This window comes from Scyliorhinus torazame, chromosome 27 (genome assembly GCF_047496885.1).
Source record: "Scyliorhinus torazame isolate Kashiwa2021f chromosome 27, sScyTor2.1, whole genome shotgun sequence".
NCBI lineage: Eukaryota > Metazoa > Chordata > Chondrichthyes > Carcharhiniformes > Scyliorhinidae > Scyliorhinus > Scyliorhinus torazame.
Genome location: NC_092733.1, coordinates 19,991,641 through 20,013,754, shown reverse-complemented (window position 1 = coordinate 20,013,754; position 22,114 = coordinate 19,991,641). Strand labels below are relative to the sequence as shown.

General features: G+C 48.0%; 1 protein-coding gene across 1 annotated transcript in view; it reads left to right on the top strand.

The window, feature by feature from the left end:
* Positions 1-22,114, top strand: part of camsap3 (calmodulin regulated spectrin-associated protein family, member 3) — a 233,762-nt gene that overhangs the window by 143,628 nt on the left and 68,020 nt on the right. The window contains 4 exon segments of the mRNA XM_072491073.1: positions 4,467-4,514; positions 13,612-13,750; positions 16,791-16,885; positions 16,887-16,931. Of these exon segments, the coding sequence (XP_072347174.1) occupies positions 4,467-4,514; positions 13,612-13,750; positions 16,791-16,885; positions 16,887-16,931 (327 nt within the window).

Here is a 22,114-nt window from a genome sequence, read left to right as displayed (position 1 = left end):
TTCACTGGAATGGTATTGTGGGTTTATGTGGCAAAGTGAGCAGGACCACAGGATTCCAGGCCTAGGGCTGGCTGAGTTTTCCAGAGAAAGAGATAATGGAGGCGACGGGGTTAAATGTAACCGGTCGAGCAGATGAAACATTACCACCGTATTGGTGAGATGAGTTCAGCAAACACTGGGTTACTTGTTTGCAAAGTCTATCAAATACATAACCTACCATGGCTCATCATTCTTTTTGTAAGGATGTGCGTGAGTGGTATATGCCTCTAAATCTCAACAAATTCATGTTCTTTCTTTACTTTCATGGGTGTTGTTGCCCAGCCCACATTGCCCCTCAAATGGACTGTCTTGAGAGACCATTTCAGAGGGGCATTTACGATTTCCACCACTTTGCCGTGGGTCTGGAGTTGCATGTAGGCCGTACCGGGTAAGGACGTGAACAGTGGTCTGTTGGGATGGTGGGGGAAGAGAGAGAAAATAAACTAAGTTGTGTTTCTCCGCCCACCGGCCTCCCACACTCTCTCAAAGTCTAATTGTAGCCTGTCGACAAGTGGCTCTGGCTGAGATCTGTTAACTCGGTGCAGACTAGGAGATGGCGCAGGCATCCTGCGCTCCAAACTCACTGGGTCGTTCATGCTGGCAGGGGTGGAAGAGAAAGAGTTATGCAACTTATTTTTTCTTTAAACATTAATTCAATCCCAGTACGGACCTGCAATAGTAAAGGAAAAGCCTGGAGTAGAGGATGATCAAAGAGAACGTGGGAGTATTCACAAAGCAAATCACAATACCCAACCCACGGGATAAAGAACAAAACTGCCTGAGAACTGGAGACGAAATAAAGTGGATTAAAAAGAGGGAAATGGAGGTTGAGGTGTCCGTGAGAGAAAGGACATTTTCTGGAGTTGGAGGGGAGGGGGGGTGGGGGGGGGGGGGCACCAGTTTTTTTTTTTTTTTTACTTTTATTTTTTTATTTTTATTTTTTTAAATTATAAGCCGAGCTGTGAATCAAACTGCTCCCAGATAGCTAGCCGATTTATGAAATTCATCAGAGCACAAGAAACAGGAGCAGAATTAGGTTATTTTGCCCCTCGAGCCTGCTCCGCCATTCGATAACGTCACGACTGATCTGATAGTGGCTTTGATTCCCATTTCCCTGCCTGGCACCTGTAAAGCCTCGACTCCCGAGTCCATCAGAAAATCTGCCTACCATCTTATTAAAATTCAGCTGTCACTAATTCCAGGACCGCTGGTTGAGGTGTATGTGTGTATAGAGAACATAGAACATAGAAAATACAGCACAGAACAGGCCCTTTGGCCCACGATGTTGTGCCGAACCTTTGTCCTAGATTAATCATAGATTATCATTGAATTTACAGTGCAGAAGGAGGCCATTCGGCCCCCTGAGTCTGCACCGGCTCTTGGAAAGAGCACCCCACCCAAACTCAACACCAAGGGCAATTTTGGACACTAAGGGCAATTTATCATGGCCAATCCACCTACCCTGCACATCTTTGGACTGTGGGAGTAAACCGGAGCACCCGGAGGAAACCCACGCACACACTGGGAGGATGTGCAGACTCCACACAGACAGTGACCCAAGCCGGAATCGAACCTGGGACCCTGGAGCTGTGAAGCAATTGTGCTATCCACAATGCTACCGTGCTGCCCTTAAGAACAAATAAATCTACACTATATCATTTTACCGTAATCCATGTACCTATCCAATAGCTGCTTGAAGGGCCCTAATGTTTCCGACTCAACTACTTCCACAGGCAGTGCATTCCATGCCCCCACTACTCTCTGGGTAAAGAACCTACCTCTGATATCCCTCCTATATCTTCCACCTTTCACCTTAAATTTATGTCCCCTTGTAATGGTTTGTTCCACCCGTGGAAAAAGTCTCTGACTGTCTACTCTATCTATTCCCCTGATCATCTTATAAACCTCTATCAAGTCGCCCCTCATCCTTCTCCGTTCTAATGAGAAAAGGCCTAGCACCCTCAACCTTTCCTCGTAAGACATACTCTCCATTCCAGGTAACATCCTGGTAAATCTTCTTTGCACCTTTTCCAAAGCTTCCACATCCTTCCTAAAATGAGGTGACCAGAACTGTACACAGTACTCCAAATGTGGCCTTACCAAAGTTTTGTACAGCTGCATCATCACCCCACGGCTCTTAAATTCAATCCCTCTGTATGAGTGTGTCCAAGAGCTTTCCGTTGCATCGCTTTCCAGCATTCAAAAGAAAGCTTGTGGTATTGGGGAGAGGTGTGTTAGGTTTTTTCTTTAAACCCCTGGTAATTCTGGCGCATGCATCAGGCGAGTAAGGGTTCCAGACGAGCAGGACTGAAGTGGGGAATTACGTGGGCGGGATTCCCGCCCGAGGTTGATGGGATCTTTCACTGGTCTGTCATATTATCCGTCCCGCCCGCGATGTGGCGGACGGGGCCGGTAGTTCCTTAGTGGTGTTTCTCATTCACTGCATCAGTCCTTGTTGCTTTTGTCTTCAAGTCTTCAAGTTAATGCAACATGATGGCCAGCAAAAGGAATTTTGACAGTTCGGTAATGAACAAAGACTTCCTAAGTTATAGAAAACAGTCATGCCACGTTTTCTACTTTCTCTGTAATTTATTGCAACTGGGCCCCGTTTTAAACTGGCCATCTTGCAAGCGTTGAGCTAAGGTAATTGGCGATCCCAGAATCCTTTGCTTTGAGAGTGAATGCTAATACTATACCTCCATTGTAGAGATTCGAACACTTTTTAAAAATTGTGTGGCGTGTCTCTTAGATCATTCTGGTGGATGTTTTCACCCGGGTCTCTGCTCCCCTGTGTTTGGGTTCGATGGCTTGCAGCGGCCTTGTCCAAGAAAAAGTGGGTGTAAGATTCCGAGCTGTTTCCCAGTGGGGTGATGAGGTACGATCTCCCCCCTGCCAGGTGGGGACTGGAATGGTTAGCGAGGCGAGTCTTCGAATCGCTCCACGGTTTGTCGCCTGAGGAGAGGAAAGAAATCTTCCAAACAAAAACGTGCAGCAGAGCTTAACGCCACACCCCCTTTGCACGGGTGCCGTGATTCTGTAAACAAGATGGAGCCCAAGCTTTGAAATGAGCTTTATGGACAGGAAGGCTAAGAGACCTGGAACTGGGTAGAGGGGTGTAGTAATTGTGGTACCGGGATAGCCACCCAGAGGTTGGAGGTTCAAATCCCACCAAGGCATGTGAGATTGAGTTTAAAAACAAAATATGATTTTTGTGACACAAATGTCGAGATGAGAAACCAAGAATTGGATGCCTGACCTCGGTGTGACCCCGGCCTATGTGGTTGAGATTTGATGCCCTTCGACACCTGGACATGGGTGTTAACTGCATCCTTCCCAGTGTCACCCATATCCCAACATTTGGAGCCATGTTCACTGGGAGGGTAGTAGGAAAGGAAGCTACTAAACGGCGAGGGGAAGGATTGAAATTTCTCCAGTCCAATTTTATTTTTAAACGGAGAATATTTGTTGTGTTTTTTTTTAGTATGTTAATTTTTCTTCATCAATGGCCAGCCAAGGAAACCACCACCTCTGGTTTTAAACCCGTGCATTCTAATAAGAACATAATATAGGAAATAAGAGTAGGCCATTCAACACTTCAAGTCTGCTCCTCCATTCAATACATCATGGTTTAATCTCTACCCCCATTGCACCGTCACACATTACCCTCCATCTCTGTTAACATCCAAACATCATCTTTGTCTGATATACTCAATGGGTGGAGACTTTCGGAGATTCACAACTTTTTGTGTGTAGAAACCCCTCCCAATCTGAAATGGCGAACTCTTATTTTCAGACGGTGGCAGCCATTTCTAACCAGGGGGAAGCATCGTTACAAGCTGGAATTTGGCTAGCTCCCGGTAATGGAACAGGCTCAAGGGGCTGAATGGTCTCCGCTTGTTCCTATGTTCCGATCGGTAGGGATGCAAATGTTGGACTCCAAGCCATTGGGTTGCAGGGCGGGCAAATCATCCCCCCCCCCCCCCCCCGAGTTAAATCGGCTAACACTTAACAGTCTGGACTCGTGTAAGGAAGAGCTAAATTGGGAGAGATAGCAGTGGGAATATATGCGATCCTACCTCTGCATGAGTCGATAACTTCAGAGGGGATATATTTATTTTAGGGTAGCGGTAGGTGCACAGTTAGACATTTAGGTCAACGAATGATTAATTGGATATTATAATTTGGCGAAAAGGGAGGGGCGTCAAGGGAGTGGGGGAAACGTAAGCAAATTGTGCAGAGACCCACAAATGTCAATGCAACCAATGGAATGAACTAAGAGACACCCGTCCGTTTATCCACCCTGTTTTAGCCTGATGTAGGCCGCATGCTGATCACCTGGCAGCTCTCGGCTGTCCTTTTTTACAAAGAAGTGGCTGAGTTTAGTACACTTCGTTTATGCTTCTTCCTTTTTTTGCCATTGCATTCAGCATGCCATCGCTTTTTGTTTGAAGGAGTCTGAGAATAAGCCTCCGATGGTAATGTATTCCATTAGTTCAATCAATGTGTCTTTTAATTTTGTGATGGGGGCGGGGGGCGGGGTCTTGTGGGTGCTGTTGAAGGAGAACCGGTCGAGGAGAGGACTGCTTTATTCCTTTTTAAACACCAGGCCCAGGTTGGCTTCATAATCCTTCGAGACGTTCCGAAAGTTTCTGTCGCAGTTTCTTTTAACCAAAATAGTTGGCTTGCGCTTGAGATATTTCGGTGTTGAACTCCAGGCTTTTTGCGCAATGTTGTCCAACCTTGATCTTTAAAAGGAAGGCCCTTTTTTTAATGTTACCTGTCACAGTGAATATGGGGAAATATGTTCATGGATGGCGGAATACCTGAGCGAAAGAAAAAGATCTTATTCACCAGATGTCCACTTTCTGTTTAGTTGGTAGTTCCTTACCAACTGCCTCACTCACTCCACAAGTTAATCTCTTAGAACATAAGAACATAAGAACTAGGAGCAGGAGTAGGCCATCTGGCCCCTCCAGCCTGCTCCACCATTCAATGAGATCATGGCTGATCTTTTGTGGACTCAGCTCCACTTTCCGGCCCGAACACCATAACCCTTAATCCCTTTATTCTTCACTTGGTGGGCTAACAGCCATGAGTTTGTCGCCTGACCTCCTGGCAAGGTTGTGTTCGGAACTACACACCTCATTGCTTCCCCATGTTCTCCAGAGGAAATGCCACCCGACATGAGCCAATTCGAGCCCAGAGGCAGCTCTGGTTTTGATTTTGTTTTTTAATTCCGAGAAGCAAAGTCGTGCGAAGGCACCGTATATAAAATGTGTCTTTGTACAGTGCTCCAAGACTGCGCAATTATTTACTCTGGAGTGGAGCAACTGTTGCTATGCAAGCGCATGCCAAGGCCCTGCAGCAGGCATGAGGTGGGCCAGTACAACTGAGGCCCATTGTTGGCCTTGGGGAACGGCCTTAAGGCAGCTCACCTGAGCAGAAATATGTTCATGGGTGACGGAATGAGCTTATCCTGAGTTTCAAATAGTCAACCCACACTTGCATTCTGTCCCAGGGATTTCCCTCGCTCTGAATGCTTTGGACGAGAAGTTGGTGGTCCATTCAAAATGTATAAATCTCTCTGCTCTTCCAAAGGAATTTAAACTTTATCCAGTTCTGGGGGAGGGGGGAGCCCCATTCTTGTCAGTTTAACGCAAATCACCGAATCACAGAATTTACAGTGCAGAAGGAGGTCATTTGGCCCTTGGAGTCTGCACCGGCCCTTGGAAAGAGCACTCTTCCTCAGCCCACACCTCCACCCTAACCCAACCCTTCCACCCTATCCCCGTAACCCCACCTTACTCTTTTTGGACACTAAAGGCAACTTAGCATAGCCAATCCAACTGCCCCTACACATCTTTGGACTGTGGGAGGAAACCCACGCAGACACAGGGAGAACGTGCAGACTCCGCACAGACAGTGGCCCAAGCCAGGAATCGAACCTGGGACCCTGGCGCTGTGAAGCCATTGTGCTAACCACTGTGCTACCGTACTGCCCTGTTCAAACTCTGTGACAGTGACCATTATTATTAATCTTTTTTTCATCCAGGAGCAGTTTACGTGGGCTGTTGTCCAATTTTCAATCCCAATCTCTCTCTCTCTCTTTCCCCCCCCCCCCCCCAAGTTGTACCTTTTCCGGAAGGGTGGGTGATGAGGACCCATTGTTCCGTCAGCTGCCTCCCTCCCATCTTAAAAACCTTAGTGAGCGGGTAGAATGTGGGGGAAGGTGAAGGAGTGGCTCGCTTGAGCCATCCAATTCTGTCTGGGCCTGGGCATATTCTGCACATTGTCCCATCTATTTAATGTTATGGGGAAAAGTCTTGACTTGGTCAATAATCCCTGATTTCTCTGAAGAACTATGAAGTTGAGAGAGATGGGGTGGCCTGGAAAAGAGAGGATTTGGATCCATTTATCAAAAGTATAGTTGATTTTTGTTTTCCCCCAATTTCTTTCCGCATGTCAGGTCAAACCCGTGATAGTTGACCACTCGAGTCTCTCAGTGATGCAGCTGTTGAAGGTTAATGGGAAAATCGCGTCCAAAACTTGGTCATGAGATAAGTCAGGGTAGTCGAAATATCGGGATGCCCACCATAGCTTGTTGACTGAAATCGGTCTTCATCGATGCTGCTTTATTGGTTCAGATCGATTGGGCAAATTAACTCTGGGAAGCGACGGAAACGTGAATGAGAGTCCAAATTTCCTCCCCGTGTTCTCTCCTAAGGCTCCATTCAAAAGGAATTAGGGAGGGGGGTGCGTGCATAGGATTTCTTTGAAATCTTCAAATTTCACTTGTAAATTTTGATTATATCTGAAGTAATATTTCACATGGCTCGATGGTGTAATGGATTAGGATGCAACCCTTTCTCCACTGGGGCCAATCTCTTCCCTCGGTGATTGTGGTTTCTAGGTGCAAATTAAATTGTACCAGCCTAAAATCTAATCTGATTGGGCATTAGTCCATGGCCCAAAATTGCTCATAAATCCGCAGCCATGCGTGGGGTGGCACAGTGGTTAGCACTGCTGCCTCACCGTGCCAGGGACCGGGTTCAACTCTGGCCTTGGGTGACTGTGTGGAGTTTGCATGTTCTCCCCGTGTCTGTGTGGGTTTCCTCCGGGTGCTCCGGTTTCCACCCACAGTCCAATGATGTGCGGGTTAAGTGGATTGTCCACAATAAAATTGCCCCTTACTGTCCAGGAATGTGCAGGTTAGGTGAGGTGTGGTTGCAGGGTTAGGGTGGTGGAGTGGGCCTACCTAAGGTGCTCTTTCGGAGGGTAGGTGCAGACTCAATGGGCCGATTGCCCTCCTTATGCACTGTAGTAATTCTAATCTACGTGGAGAAAGCCAAATATTACACCAGTGCAGTCAGTAAGAAAGACCATAGCACATTGCCCCATCACCCAAGGCCTGGTCCCACGAGGCTTTTATTTAGCTTTTTTGTTGTTGATTTGTGATATTTAATTTTTGTAGGTTTGGGCAAGTCTGTTTGATCTCTCATCGCATGAATCCTAAATTAGAACTTCAAGCTGTGTTGGTAACTTGAAACCTGTGGGACTTCATATTTCGCTGCTTAAAATCGGAGTGGTACACACTGACCCACAAACCCCAAATCCTGGGGACTCCTGCAAAGGGGAGATGAAGACCAAAAGTACCTTATTGGTCACTGTCTGTGCGGAGTCTGCACATTCTCCTCATGTCTGCGTGGGTTTCTTCCGGGTGCTCCAGTTTCCTCCCACAATACAAAAATGTGCAGGTTAGGTGGATTGGCCGTGCTAAATTGCTCTTGGTGTCCAAAAGGTGGGATGGGGTTATGGGAACAGGGTGGGGGTGTGGGCTTGGGTAGGGTGCTCTTTCCAAGGCCGGTACAGACTCGATGGGCCAAATGGCCTCCTTCTGCACTGTAAATTCTATGAAACAAGCTGTTGCAATTTTAAAAAAGAGCAGGAGAGTTATCCATGGTGCCCTGGCCAATATTTATCATTCCACCAACATCACGCAATCAGATTGTGGTCATTGTCACATTGCTGTTTGTGAGGGCTCCCTGTCTGCACACCGGCTGCCACCTTTTCTACATTGCAACAGTGACTACACTTCGAAGGGTCCCCATTGGCTAGAAGGCACTTTGTGATGTCCCCAAGATCGTGAAAAGTGCAAAACAAATGCGAAGTTGGTCCATGTATTATCTATGCTGGAAGCGTTCAATTCAGCAGCACGCGAGGGAAATCTGCTGAGGTATAGGAGACGCAGGCTGCTTTCCTCACCCCCCCACCCCAGCACCCCCAACACCTAAACAGACTTGACAAGGTGGAAGGTGCCAGAGATCCCAAATACATTGACATGGCAGCTAATGTCAGTGATGTCAATTGGACATCGTCAAACATCGTGAACCAAGTGATGTGGCGCAGAGCAAAAAATTCAGAAATTCTTTTGGATCTAAATTCCTAATGTCGGGCTCAGGTGCTTGGATCCTGTCGAATGTACGTTTAAAAAAGGAATAAGGCAGTCGAACATTTTTCACTTTCACATAAGATTCTCCCTTGGTTTTGTATTCCCGTGCACTGTGCTGTATTCCTCAGGCTTGCTGAATGAACACGATTGTCTTTTTTTTTCTCCATTCCGATTGCATGCACCATTCAGTCCAGGAGTTAGAATGAGAGATGATTTTTTTTTTTAAGCGTCTTTTGGAATGTTGTGACTTCTGTCTTGTAATTCTGTCGCTTGACCTTTTGTCCGCCCCCCCCCCCCCCTTTTGCGAAAGGGAGACTAACCCTCTCAAAATGAACTCGTACCTATTAATGATTCCATGTGTGTGCAATGTTGATCTGTGCAAGGTTTGAAACAGCCAAGCAACTGGTATTGTATTTGGCGGGGGAATCTCTTCCCTGTTTCCGGTACGGCTGAAAGAATTTTGGCCTTGAAAGTTTATTTCCTCTGTCTGAATTGATGTAAGCCTATTCAGTTAAGAGTGGTCGGCCAATTTTAATTTTGGAAATGTCTTTGAATTTGGGGGTTTTTTCCCGTTTAAAAATTGTGTTTTTCGGAATGGTTTGAGGGATAGTTTGAGGGAGTTTGATCAGAATTGAAGATACGTGTGCTCTGCTCCCGTGCATGTCTACTTCTTGAACAGATCGTTAAAAGGTAGAGGAACATTGTTAAACCCAACCGAGCTCTTGCTTTCGAAAGGACTTGCATTTACTGCATCACCCGTTCCTTCCTATCCCGTAAATTGTTCATATCCAGTAGTCCAGACTTAATTGGGGTCTTTACATCCTCATCATGGTCTCCCTGAACACATTGAGAGCAGATGTACCTTCCGTCAGTTTAAACTGTGTGGCCCCTGTCTCAATGTGCATTCTCTCCAGATATTGTTCACGCTTCTTCCCTCTTTTTTTTCAGTTTACCATTTTTATTTTTTTAGGTCCTTTCTCAAATCCCTCACCCACACAATGTGTCACCTCGTAAATCTAGTTTTGCGATTTTGCGCCCCAAAGTTGGTCGGCTCACTTGACCCTCTCGAGTAAGTAAAAAAAAAACATAGGACGTAAATGTAAACATATCTTTGAATCCCCTATCGTTATTTGTTTTTCTTTAAGTGGCCCTGCAAGTGAGACTGGTTCTTGAAGGATATCTGAAAACTAAGTTTCTACTGACTATTAATCCACAGAACGATTATTGCACAGAAGGTGGCCATTCAGCCTATCATACCTGTGCTAGCACTTTGTTTCTCCCCATGCACAAAATCATGTTTTCATGTGACTGGTTGTCCGCTTTTCTATATAGGTGACCTTGCTGTGCCTGTCTTTGAGTGGCTAAGGGTGGCCGGCTTGAAGCCTGTCTGATTGTTGTTGTGTGGACATGCCCCCAATTGATACTGGGTTGAGATTGTCCAAAGAAACATTCAACATACAATCCTTTTCCTAAATGTATAGGATGCAGGTGTCTTATTTAGAAAACGGAGCAGCGGAATTATTAGACATAGCTAGCCCAGTGTGTAACATAAATGTGGGTTTGCCAAGCCTTGTACTACAGGCACCCTGGCATGGCTCTGATCCTATGCTGTCACGGAGTGGGACATTGATATCACACAGCGAGGCTGCTGTGATGTTTGAAGTGCCGTGATCTTTACTATTATCATTCATATTTTCAAATCTCTCCCATGACCTCCACTACCCTCTCTGTGCTGCCTGGCCTCCTGCATATCCCTGACTTCCTCTGGGATTCTGTCACAAACCTCCCCCCCCCCCCCCCCCCCCACTTTCTCCTTTTTAACATGCTCAAAACTTTCCACCTGGACTAAACGTTTAACCGGCTGGGGCTCAATGGCATGTGTTTGAAACTTGCTTCTTGGAGTCTTAAATTGTTGCATTATTGAGGGTTTTTAAAAAAAAAAACTCTTCCCAACTCCTTTTAAGATTTCTTCTCGCCTGTAGGCCAGGGATTTCATACTGGCCTGAACTCGACAGAACTCCAATAGATTTTAAATTTGACCCGGAAGCAGCTACAGCATTATTTTAACCGAAACGACTATGGTCAACAACACGCAGTAACTTGCTTTGGAGGCAGAGGGATTTATCTCTGGCCGTTCAAGATGGTTTTCTCAAATCTTGTGCCAATCCATTTTAAGTTTTGCATCCTGCAAATGATCAGTAATAAATGTTGAACAAAACCCTTTTTTGTTGAAGTAAATAAAGTAGCTTGTGAAGATATCCGTAGCCGATTACGATGACCCGGAATAACATTTGAGCCCAAATTGTCCATGTTGGCCTGATTGCCATTCCCGGGCCATTCAAACCTCTGACATTCCATGTGACCAAACGGACTGGAGGCCTCCCACCATCCTTGCTCCAGAGTTGACCATTCCCACCAAGGAACACCGAAGAGATAACGCAAAAAGATCTGCCCAAGATGGCCGCCCAGCCAATTCCCAAGAGTGGACAAAAGAAGACCAGTGGATACCGTTGGCAGATCAAATCATTTTGAGGAACATGCCCAAGAAATATTCCGTGGGGACGTGGTCCTCGATCCTATTCGGTAACCCCACAATCTGGATGTTCTGCCTCCTGGACCTGTTTTCCAGGTCACATTCAGCTTCATTGGTGAAGACTTTTTGGTTTCAACCACTGAAGTCAGATTGGACTCTAGCTTGGCAATCCGATCCCTACGACCTGACAATGCCACCTCCGTGCTCTTAATCATGATTCCATGGACTTTGGCGGTCTTACCAGTTTTTTGTTTCAGAACCACACGAATGGGGGTCAAGGCCTCTTCAGTTGACCTTTTTTTAAGCTCCTCCGACACATTTTGTCGGTGTTTCTCGAACTGTTTCGCCAAAATGCTAGCGAGAGCCTCGGCCGTTCGTGGAGTGGGTGGAGAGGAAGAAGCCGACTCCGCCATCTTGCCTCTCGGTGAGCCCGGAGAGGCTTCCAACTCTGTCAACGGGTTTGTGCTCAAACATTCCTGGCTTTGTTCCCTCTGGGAGCCTCTGCAAAGCGACAGAACTCTATCCCGTAACTTTCATCAGTTTCCAAGGAGTAAAGGACCCATGAGGCCAAAAAAAAGGGCAAAAACACTCGTCCTCCCACGGGAGCCGCACTGCGCATGCCCCTTACATCGCGCCACCGGAACTCCTGACTGTAAATCCTGCACAGTATTACATAGAACATAGATAAATACAGCACAGAACAGGCCCTTCGACCCACTATGTTGTGCTGAACCTTTGTCCTAGATTAAGAACAAATTAATCTACATGACATCATTCTACTGTAATCCATGTACCTATCCAGTAGCCGCTTGAAGGTCCTTAATGTTTCCGACTCAACTACTTCCACAGGCAGTGCATTCCATGCCCCCACTGCTCTCTGGGTAAAAACCTACCTCTGACATCCCCCCTATATCTTCCACCATTCACCTTAAATTCATGTCCCCTTGTAATGGTTTGTTCCACCCGGGGAAAAAGTCTCTGACGACGTATAATTTTTTACATCAAATTTTCCAGCCATTCGGCCCATCTGGTCTGTATTGGTGTTTTATGATTAACCAAGAACCACCACCTCCTTCACTTCATCTTGCTCTATCCACGCTTCCTCCTTTCTCCCTTAGGCGTCTATCTAGTTACCCCTCCAATGATTTTGCAAGGAGATTTCTGAAGGAGGTGAATTAGCTTTAGTTTCATGCATTGCGGCGAATTGCAGTGTGGAAGGTACAAGTTCACATTTGAGTCCGTAAGGACTTGAATTTGCAGTTGACGTAAATAAAAAAAAAAAAAGGGATCCCCTTGAGACAGCCCAGAGGCGCTGCTCGAGAACCCCCGCACTCTGCAGATGGGTCTGACCAGCTCACAGTCTGCCAACTGCTCGAGGCGTCCTGTGAATGCCTGAAGGTTATCAGGAGGACCCCATCTGAACGGCTGAAGTAAAAGGTGTTGGTGCAGCAGAGTCAGTCAGTCAATCCGCTTCGAAACCCTCAACCTTCAGCTTTGACCCCTTCCGAAATGGCCTGACTACAGCAGCAATGAGTGCAGCTGAAACCTTGAGCAGTCTTCGCTCAGAAAATTGTCTCCCAATCAGAGCGAGGGAGTCATTTTCTGTTTGTGGGGGTTCGGTCGCAAGTACTTGGTCATCTTTTTTAATAAAAAAAATATTTTTATTCTCCTTTTTCACATTTTCTCCCACATTTACACCCATCAACAATAAACAATAATCAGCAAGAGATGTCAATCCCCATAATAACAACGATCCCATCCGCCCACCAACCCCCAAACATCAGCCCGCATGTTTACATAAACAAATGACAAAAAGGAATCACTGATTACCCGTAGTCACCCTTAATCTACCCAGCCCCCCCCCAACTAATGTTCGATGTTATCTTTTTTAATTTTTAAAATTTCCTACAAGGTGGTGGAAACTCCTGAAGTGAGCTGCTGAATATTGAGGCACCAACAGCAATAGACTCTTGGGTTATGCAGTTGATTTTTGTTTGAGGTGAAGCTCACCACTGTTCCCGTCAGCATCGGGCAAATGTTAAGTGGTTCAGTTTAACTTTTTTACTCTGGCTCACACAAATAGGCAGGTGTTTAACTGATAGGACTGACTTGGTCATTTGAACAACATGGCTCGTTGAGCCTCCTAATTGATCCCAGACCCGCTCCCAATGTCGTGGAGCGAACGTGACTAAGATGGTGATCCTGTTCCAGTACCTACGAGGTGAAGCTTCCCGCCTCCCACCCCCCTTTCTCTTCCCAGGCCCCCGCCCATCCAATCCCCTCCCAAACGAGTTAAAAAAATTGGCTAAGTAGCAAAGTGCACGTGATATGTCCAGGTTAGATATGAAGGATAGTGTGAATAAGGTTACTTCTTGGGGGCCCTTGGCTTTGGCCCCAGTCTGCCATTGCGTTCTTACTTTCAACAATTTGTGTTGCCTCTTTCTGAAGTTGAATCTTGCTAGTGGCTATTTCAATCCTTGTTTTTTTTTCTCTCTGTGGACTTGTGCCCCAAGCCCCCACACTTCTTTTTGACTGCTCTGTTTCCAAACCTAAAATTGTTTCCTCCCCCACCCCTACCCCTTGTGACCAGATTCGCTACAGGAAGGACAAAGTGCTGACCAAACAGACTCCCTGCTTCCCCACGGTAACCCAGTTAAAGGACCTGGCCAATGGATGTGCCGTTGCAGCCCTGATCCACCACTACTGTCCAGATGTACTGCGTTTACAAGGTGAGGTGTGAGCTGGGTTTGGTCCTCCGTCAGTTCAGATTTTGGTTAGGCCGAGGGAAGTGGGGGTGGGGGATGGGTGGGAGCAGGCCATGCCGTGGGGCCGTAAGGGTAAGGTATCTGCTGTTAAATCCATCTGAGACTCCAGGGGGAACCTCTTCTGCTGGGAAAGTGGTTGGAATGAAAGAGAAAATGCTGCAAACACTGGGTAGGCCCGACACCATCTGTGGACGCAAACGGCTGACCTTCTCAGGGCAATGACTTTTTGGCAGAGCGATCGGGTTCTAAGCGCGTGGAGAGGCGAGGAGAAAGATCTTTCCCTTTCGTTCCAGGATAAGGTGCAGAGTTAAATGATGCAAAGGGTGATGGGTGCAAGGCAAAAGGAGATGGTAACAGACCTAGTAACGGTGTGCCCAGAGAGAGGTGCCCAGAGAGAGGTGCCCAGAGAGAGGTAAAAAGCAACCACAGCTGCTGCCAAAAATATGGGAGTAGTAGTCGTCATCGGAAACTGTCAATCTCCATGCTGAGTCCAGAAGGTTGTAAAAGTGCCTCATTGTAAAATCGAGGTGCTGTTCCTAGAGCTTCGTTGGGACAGTGCAGGAGTCTCTGGTCTGAGGTGGGGCGGAGAATTAAATTGACAAGTGATAGGAATGTGGCAGTTGCTCGCACCTGAAGTAGTTGAGGTGAATAGCATTGATTATATTTAACTGGAAGCTAGGTAAAGACGGGATTGGTTGGGTGGGGGGGGGGGGGGGGGAGGTGAATAGAAGGGTATGCTGATGGGGTGCAGCGAAGAGGCTCATAAGAACCATAAACACCCAGTTGGGTAGAAGACCCGAGTCCTGTGCTTGTGTAACAGCGGAGTCCTGCAGCACAAATCCGCAAGACCTGCTGCGACTATAACACACTGGCACAGCCCCATTTATTGTCCATTCTTGGCTGCTCTTGAGGTGGCACTTTGGGGTCACCGTGAGCTTACGGTTTGTCCTGGGCCACTTCAGAGGATATAGGGAGCCAATCGCAAAGTCCGAAGCTGGAATCTGTTGGGCTGGAACACGGGTGGTGGAATATCCATGATCTAGGTTTCCTTGTTTATTTGGTGCAAGCCCGTACATTCCCAGATTCCTTGCGTGTCCAGTACCACACCCACCAGGGACACACTATGATGAATCCCATATCAATCTAGCCTGGTGTCCGGTTTTTGTGTATTTATTATTATGTTGCTGTGGATGGGTGGGATTTAAATAACGAGCGACAAATGGTTGATACATTCAGTCATCCCCCTCTCTCACTACGTTCTAAGACCTCAGCAATAAGGGTTCACGTACCCAAAGCAGCAGTCGAACCAGTTCTACACCCCGTTCCTCCTCCGAATTATAAGGTGCAAAAATGGATTTATAAAGATGCTATGCTATTGGAACTGAGAGGTTGCTTCTATCAGGAAAGACAGAATAGATTAGGATTCATTTCTCTTGACAAGGGAAACTTTGGAGGCGGGGGGGAGAGAGAAGGGGGGGGGGGGGTGGTTGGGGGGGGGTGGGGGGGGGGGTGTGGTGGGGGGGGGGTGGTGGGGGGGGTGGGGGGGGGGTGTGGTGGGGGGTGGGGGGGGGGGTGGTGGGGGGGGTGGTGGGGGGTGGGGTGGTGGGGGGGGGGTGGGGGGGTGGGGGGGGGGGGTGGTGGGGGGGGGTGGGGGGGTGGGGGGGGGTGGTGGGGGGGGGTGGGGGGGGGGGGGTGGGGGGGGGGTGGTGGTGGGGGGGGGGTGGTGGGGGGGGGTGGGGGGGGGGTGGTGGGGGGGGGGGGGTGGTGGGGGGGGGTGGTGGGGGGTGGGGGGTGGGGGGGGTGGTGGGGGGTTGGGGGGGGTGGGGGGGGTGGGGGGGGGGGGGTGGGTGGTGGGGGGGTGGGGTGGGGGTGGGGGGTGGGGGGTGGGGGGGGGGGTGGGGGGGGGTGGGGGGGGTGGGGGGGTGGGGGTGGGGGGGGGGGGTGGGTGGGGGGGGTGGGGTGGGTGGGGGGGGGGGGGTGGGTGGGGGGGGTGGGGGGGGGGGGGGTGGGTGGGGGGGGGGGTGGGTGGGGGGGGTGGGTGGGGGGGGGGGGGGTGGGGGGGGTGGGTGGGGGGGGTGGGTGGGGGGGGTGGGTGGGGGGGGGGTGGGGGGGGTGGGGGGGGTGGGGGGGGGGTGGGGGGAGAGAGAGAGAAGGGGATGAAGGTTTTGCAACATATGAAAAGACTTGATGGAAAAGATAGTTTCCACTCGAGGGAGAGATCAGATTGAAGGGGTCACGTATATTAGATGGTCACTAATAAATCGAATTGAGAATTTGGGAGAAACTACACCTAACTTTTTAGTGGGTGGCACAGTGGTTAGCACTGCTGCCCTCACAGCGCCAAGGTTCGATTCCGGCCTCGGGTGACTGTGTGGAGCTTGTTTGTTCTCCCCTGTGTCTGCGTGGGTTTCCTCCCACAGTCCAAAGGTGTGGAGATCAGGGGGGAGTGGCTGCGCTAAATTGCCCCTAACGTAAGGTGGGGTTATGGGGATAGGGTGGGGGAGTGGGCCTAGGTAGGGTGCTCTTTTGGAGGGTCGGTGCAGACTCAATGGGCCGAATGGCCTCCGCCTGCAATCCATGGTTCTATAAGCCAGACAATATGGACAGGCTACCACAGGAAGTGATTGAGCGGAGTAGCATAGATGCATTTACTGGGGGAGCTAGACAAACACAAGGTGAATAAAGAAAGCACAGGTGAGGTTCAAGTGGAGTCAGCGGTGTCTCCAGTGGGGCACAATAGCTGGAATGGACCGTTGGGTCAAATGGGCTGTTTGTGTTGTCAATACATAGGAACTCCTGTATAGCGTCTTCCACTTGTAAACTAAAACTGATGGTGTCTGTAGCTTGTAACTGGAGTGGCCCCATGACTGAGGGCATCGGAAGGTGGGATTTGAGGCTCTTGGGCCATTGGTCTCCCAGTTGTCTCTCCGCATAACTTACCCAAGTACCTCTTGAATTTGTTGCAGCAATTACGTTCTTAACTTTTCTTTTAACCCTGCCCCAGATGTTTGCTTGAAGGAGACCATGTCTGTGGCCGACAGTCTTTACAACTTGCAACTGATTGTGGAGTTCACCCAGGAGTATTTGGGCAATTGTTGCCACCCTAGGCCTAGAGGACATGCTCTACACCCCACCAGTGTTAAAGGTAAGAAGCCTTAGTTCTTCCTCGCTCGTTGGTGCTGTTTTTCACTTGTTTGCTCTTTTTCTTCAACTGTTATCGATTATTGCAAAACAACAAACCCCATCTGGTTTAGTAATGTCCTTTTTGGAGAAGGAAATCTGCCAGCTTTTACCCGGTCTGGCCTACATGTGGTGGATCAGTGGTTAGCACTGCTGATTCATAGCGCCAGAGACCCAGGTTTGATTCCCGGCTTGGGTCACTGTCTGTGTGGAGTTCTCCCCATGTCTGTGTGGGTTTCCTCCGGGTGCTCCGGTTTCCTCCCACAGTCCAACGATTGGATTGGATTTTGTTTTATTGTCACGTTGTACCGAGGTGCAGTGAAAAGTATTTTTCTGCGAGCAGCTCAACAGACAATTAAGTACATGAAAAGCAAATGAAAGAAAATACAAAATAGGGCAACACTAGGTACACAATGTAACTACATAAACACCAGCATCGGGCGAAGCAGACAGGGTGTAGTGTTAATGACGTCAGTCCATAAGAGGGTCGCTTAGGAATCTGGTAACAGCAGGGAAGAACATAGAACATTACAGCGCAGTACAGGCCCTTCGGCCCTCAATGTTGCGCCAACCTGTGAAACCACTCTAAAGCCCATCTACACTATTTCCTTATCGTCCATATGTCTATCCAATGACCATTTGAATGCCGTTAGTGTTGGCAAGTCCACTACTGTTGCAGGCAGGGCATTCCACGCCCTTACTACTCTCTGAGTAAAGAACCTACCTCTGACATCTGTCCTATATCTATCTCCCCTCAATTTAAAGCCATGTCCCCTCGTGCTGGACATCACCATCCAAGGAAAAAGGCTCTCACTGTCCACCCTATCTAATCCTCTGATCATCTTGTATGCCTCAATTAGGTCACCTCTTAACTTTCTAACGAAAACAGCCTCAAGTCCCTCAGCCTTTCCTCATAAGATCTTCCCTCCATACCAGGCAACATTCTGGTAAATCTCCTCTGCACCCTTTCCAATGCTTCCACATCCTTCCTACAATGCGGCGACCAGAATTGCACGCAATACTCCAAATGCGGCCGCACCAGAGTTTTGTACAGCTGCAACGTGACCTCATGGCTCCGAAACTCAATCCCTCTACCAATAAAAGCTAACACACCGTACGCCTTCTTAACAACCCTCTCAACCTGGGTGGCAACTTTCAGGGTTCTATGTACATGGACACCGAGATCTCTCTGCTCATCCACACTGCCAAGAAACTTACCATTAGCCCAGTACTCTGTCTTCCTGTTATTAAATGACAAACCGCAGTGGCCCCAAAACAGATCCTTGTGGTACACCACTAGTAACTGGACTCCAGTCTGAACATTTCCCATCAACCACCACCCTTTGTCTTCTTCCAGCTAGCCAATTTCTGATCCAAACTGCTAAATCACCCTGAATCCCATGCCTCCGTATTTTCTGCAGTCACCTACCGTGGGGAACCTTATCAAATGCTTTACTGAAATCCATATACACCACATCAACTGCTTTACCCTCATCCACCTGTTTGGTCACCTTCTCAAAGAACTCAATAAGGTTTGTGAGGCACAACCTACTCTTCACAAAACCGTGTTGACTATCTCTAATCAAATTATTCCTTTCCAGGTGATCATACATCCTATCTCTTATAAACCTTTCCAAGATTTTGCCCACAACAGAAGTAAGGCTCACTGGTCTATAGTTACCGGGGTTGTCTCTACTCCCCTTCTTGAACAAGGGGACAACATTTGCTATCCTCCAGTCTTCTGACACTATTCCTGTAGACAAAGATGACTTAAAGATCAAAGCCAAAGGCTCAGCAATCTCCTCCCTAGCTTCCCAGGGAATCCTAGGATAAATCCCATCCGGCCCAGGGGGACTTATTTATTTTCACACTTTCCAGAATTGCTCACACGTCCTCCTTATGAACCTCAAGCCCTTCTAGTCTAGTAGCCTGAATCTCTGTATTCTCCTCGACAAACATTGTCTTTTTCCTGTGTGAATACTGATGATAAAATATTCATTTAGCACCTCTCCAATCTCCTCAGACTCCAAGCACAACTTCCCACTACTGTCCTTGACTGGCCCTACTCTTACCCTTGTCATTCTTTATTCCTGACATATTTATAGAAAGCTTTATTAGGGTTATCCTTGATCCCTACCTGCCCAAAGACTTCTCATGTCCCCTCCTGGCTCTTCTTAGCTCTCTCTTTAGGTCCGTCCTTCCCAGCTAACTTGTAACTCTCGAGTGCCCTAACTGAACTTCATCTCTCATCTTTACAAGCATAAGCCTCCTTCTCCTCTGACAACTGTTTCCGACTGCTTTTAGTAAACCCACGGTTCCCTTGCGCGACCACTTCCTCCCTGCCTGACAGGTACATACTTATCAAGGACACGCAGTAGCTGTTCCTTGAACAAGCTCCACATTTCCATTGTGCCCATCCCCTGCAGTTTTCCTCTCCATCCTATGCATCCTAAGTCTTGCCTCATCGCATCATAATTGCCTTTCCCCAGATATAACTCTTGCCCTGCGGTATATACCTATCCCTTTCCACGACTAAAGTAAATGTAATCGAATTGTGGTCACTATCACCAAAGTGCTCACCTACCTCCAAATCTAACACCTGTCCTGGTTCATTACCCAGTGCCAAATCCAATATGGCCTCGCCTCTCGCTGGCCTATCTACATACTGTGTCAGGCAACCCTCCTGCACACATTGGACAAAAACGGACCCATCTAAAGTACTCGAACTATCGCGTTTCCAGTCAATATTTGGAAAGTTAAAGTCCCCCATAGCAACTACCCTGTTGCTTTCGTTCCTATCCAGAATCATCTTTGCAATCCTCTCCTCTACATCTCTGGAACTTTTCAGAGGCCTATAGAAAACCCCTAACAGGGTGACCTCTCTTTTCCTGTTTCTAACCTCAGTCCGTACTACCTCGGTAGACGAGTCCTTTTAAAAAGGCATTAAGGGGAATGGAACCAAGGTGGAATTAACAGGCCGATCAGCCATGTTCTAATTGTGTGATGACACAGGCTAGAGGGGCCAATGGCCTCCTGCAGTCCCTATAATCTCGGCTAAAAGATCTGTGCCTCGGGAACTAGTGATGCAAACACCCCAATTAAAAAGGAGCCTACACGTTTTGGCAGCAATCAGGAGCAGAGTAACTTGGATCTAATGTGAAACAGGCTGTGGCATTGCTTTTGATTTCTGGGGCAGGGCCTGATTATTATTTAAATGATAGGCTTGTACAGGAAGCCACACAACAGATTATAGCCTCAACTCATACTGTCCGGGTTTTTATGGGGCCTCGTGTCTGCTTGAGAAATGCAGTTTTGTTTTTGAGTTAAGATACTATAATTCAGGCAGCTCGTTGGACGCCTGTTGCAAGGCCCTGATTGGCAATTATTCTGTATGATGCTGCTGGAAGGCTCTGGCTAAATATGCCGAGCTGTCTGTGACCGTAATTAACCCTCCGAGCCTTGATCAGCGATGGATTAGCTGGCTGACTGGTGTTTAGCTTCATCTCCACTAACGGGAGATGGGGCTGGGGCCTAGTGGCAATGTCACTGGGCTAGCAATCCAGAGGCCAAGGCTCGGGGGACATCGGTTCAAATCCCACTAGGCCAGCTGAAAAATGTAATGTGATTAATAAATAAGTTAAATCTGGAAAATAAAGCTCATCTCCGTAACGATGACTGTGGCAATCATTGATTTGTTGTAAAACCCCATCAGGTTCATTAATGTCCTTTTAAGGGTAGGAACTCTGCCGCCTTCACCCGATCAGGCCTGCATGTGATCCATAGCGATGTGGTTGACTCTTCATTGCCCCTCCAAAGTTGTCCAGCATGTCAGTCCATTCAAGGGTAACTAGGCTTGCCTCACCGTGATGCCCCCAGCCCTTTTAGAATAGTTTTAAAATCAAAATCCCACAGTAACTAGGATCCTTGCAGCTGACGGTGAAGAGACGACATCACCTCATCTGGACAGTGACCCAAGTAAAACAGATTTTCTTCTTCCCGCCGGAGTTGATTCCGGCCATGTTTGGACATCGTGCCAAACGGGGAAATTCTGCGAAGACTAGGTCGGATGCTAGTGTGTTCGCAGGCCAGTCAAACCGGGATGTGCGTTCAAGGATCCACAACCGCGTCTTTTCCTGTCCTGCCTCAAGGCTCATGGCAGAGGGAGTATGGGATTGTTGCCGCCTTCGAGCAGGTACTCCCACAGCAAGTATCCCGAAGGCTCGAGCCTTTGAGGGAAATTATATTATCCCAATCCCAACTCGGGTGACCTTGCCACCGAATGCGGATCAAGCTTGGGGAAGGAACATCAGTTTCCCTATCTTGGCAGGTTGAGACATCCGGGAAGCAAGCATAATGTAGCCAATTGTACCACTGTGACGTTACTGTTGGTCCAGTAAATGTCGACTTGTGCCTCAGACTATAACCAGAATGTTTGTAAGTGACAGCACAGTTTGAAGTTTCAAATGCTGAGGCGAATCGTATATTTTATATTTGAGATTTGGTTTTGAAAGTTTGACTGTAACGTGGTCTGTATTTAAATAATTAGTTGCCCTGTTTGACAGGAAGTTGAGTCTATTCAAGAGACCAACAAAATGAGCTTGAATCGGGGAATTGTCCCTTCAAGGGCAACACAGCAGAGTCTGGAGTGGGTAAATAACCCCAAAGGGACAAAAATAGACTTTTCCTATCCATATGTACCTTTTATTTATCTCGACAACGTCGCTGAAGGACACCAGCAAAATTTTGTGCATGCCGGGATGAAATAAGTAGAAAATTAATGTGCTCAGCAGATCTGGCAGCACCTGAGGAGAGATGATCAAGGGGTCGTCGGCCCTATGTGGGACATTCTGACGAAGGCCATCGGCCTGAAACAGGGGCTAAAATTGTCTGCCCTCGATCACTGCTGGGATTTTCCTGTGCCGCTGAATGCAATTGGGAGTTTTGGTCGGAACGCCAAGCTTTCAGTTTCTGCTTGCTACGGATCCCGTCGTTTCGAGACTGGAGAATCCGGCATGTTTCCACGATCCACTGATACTGATGGACCATCTCGGTGTTTCCAGCATTTCCTGTTCTCGTCTCGTCCCTCGTGGCTGTTTGAGGAAGGGTTGTGTGTAAATCATTTCCCGCATTTCCTAACGGCACGCCCCA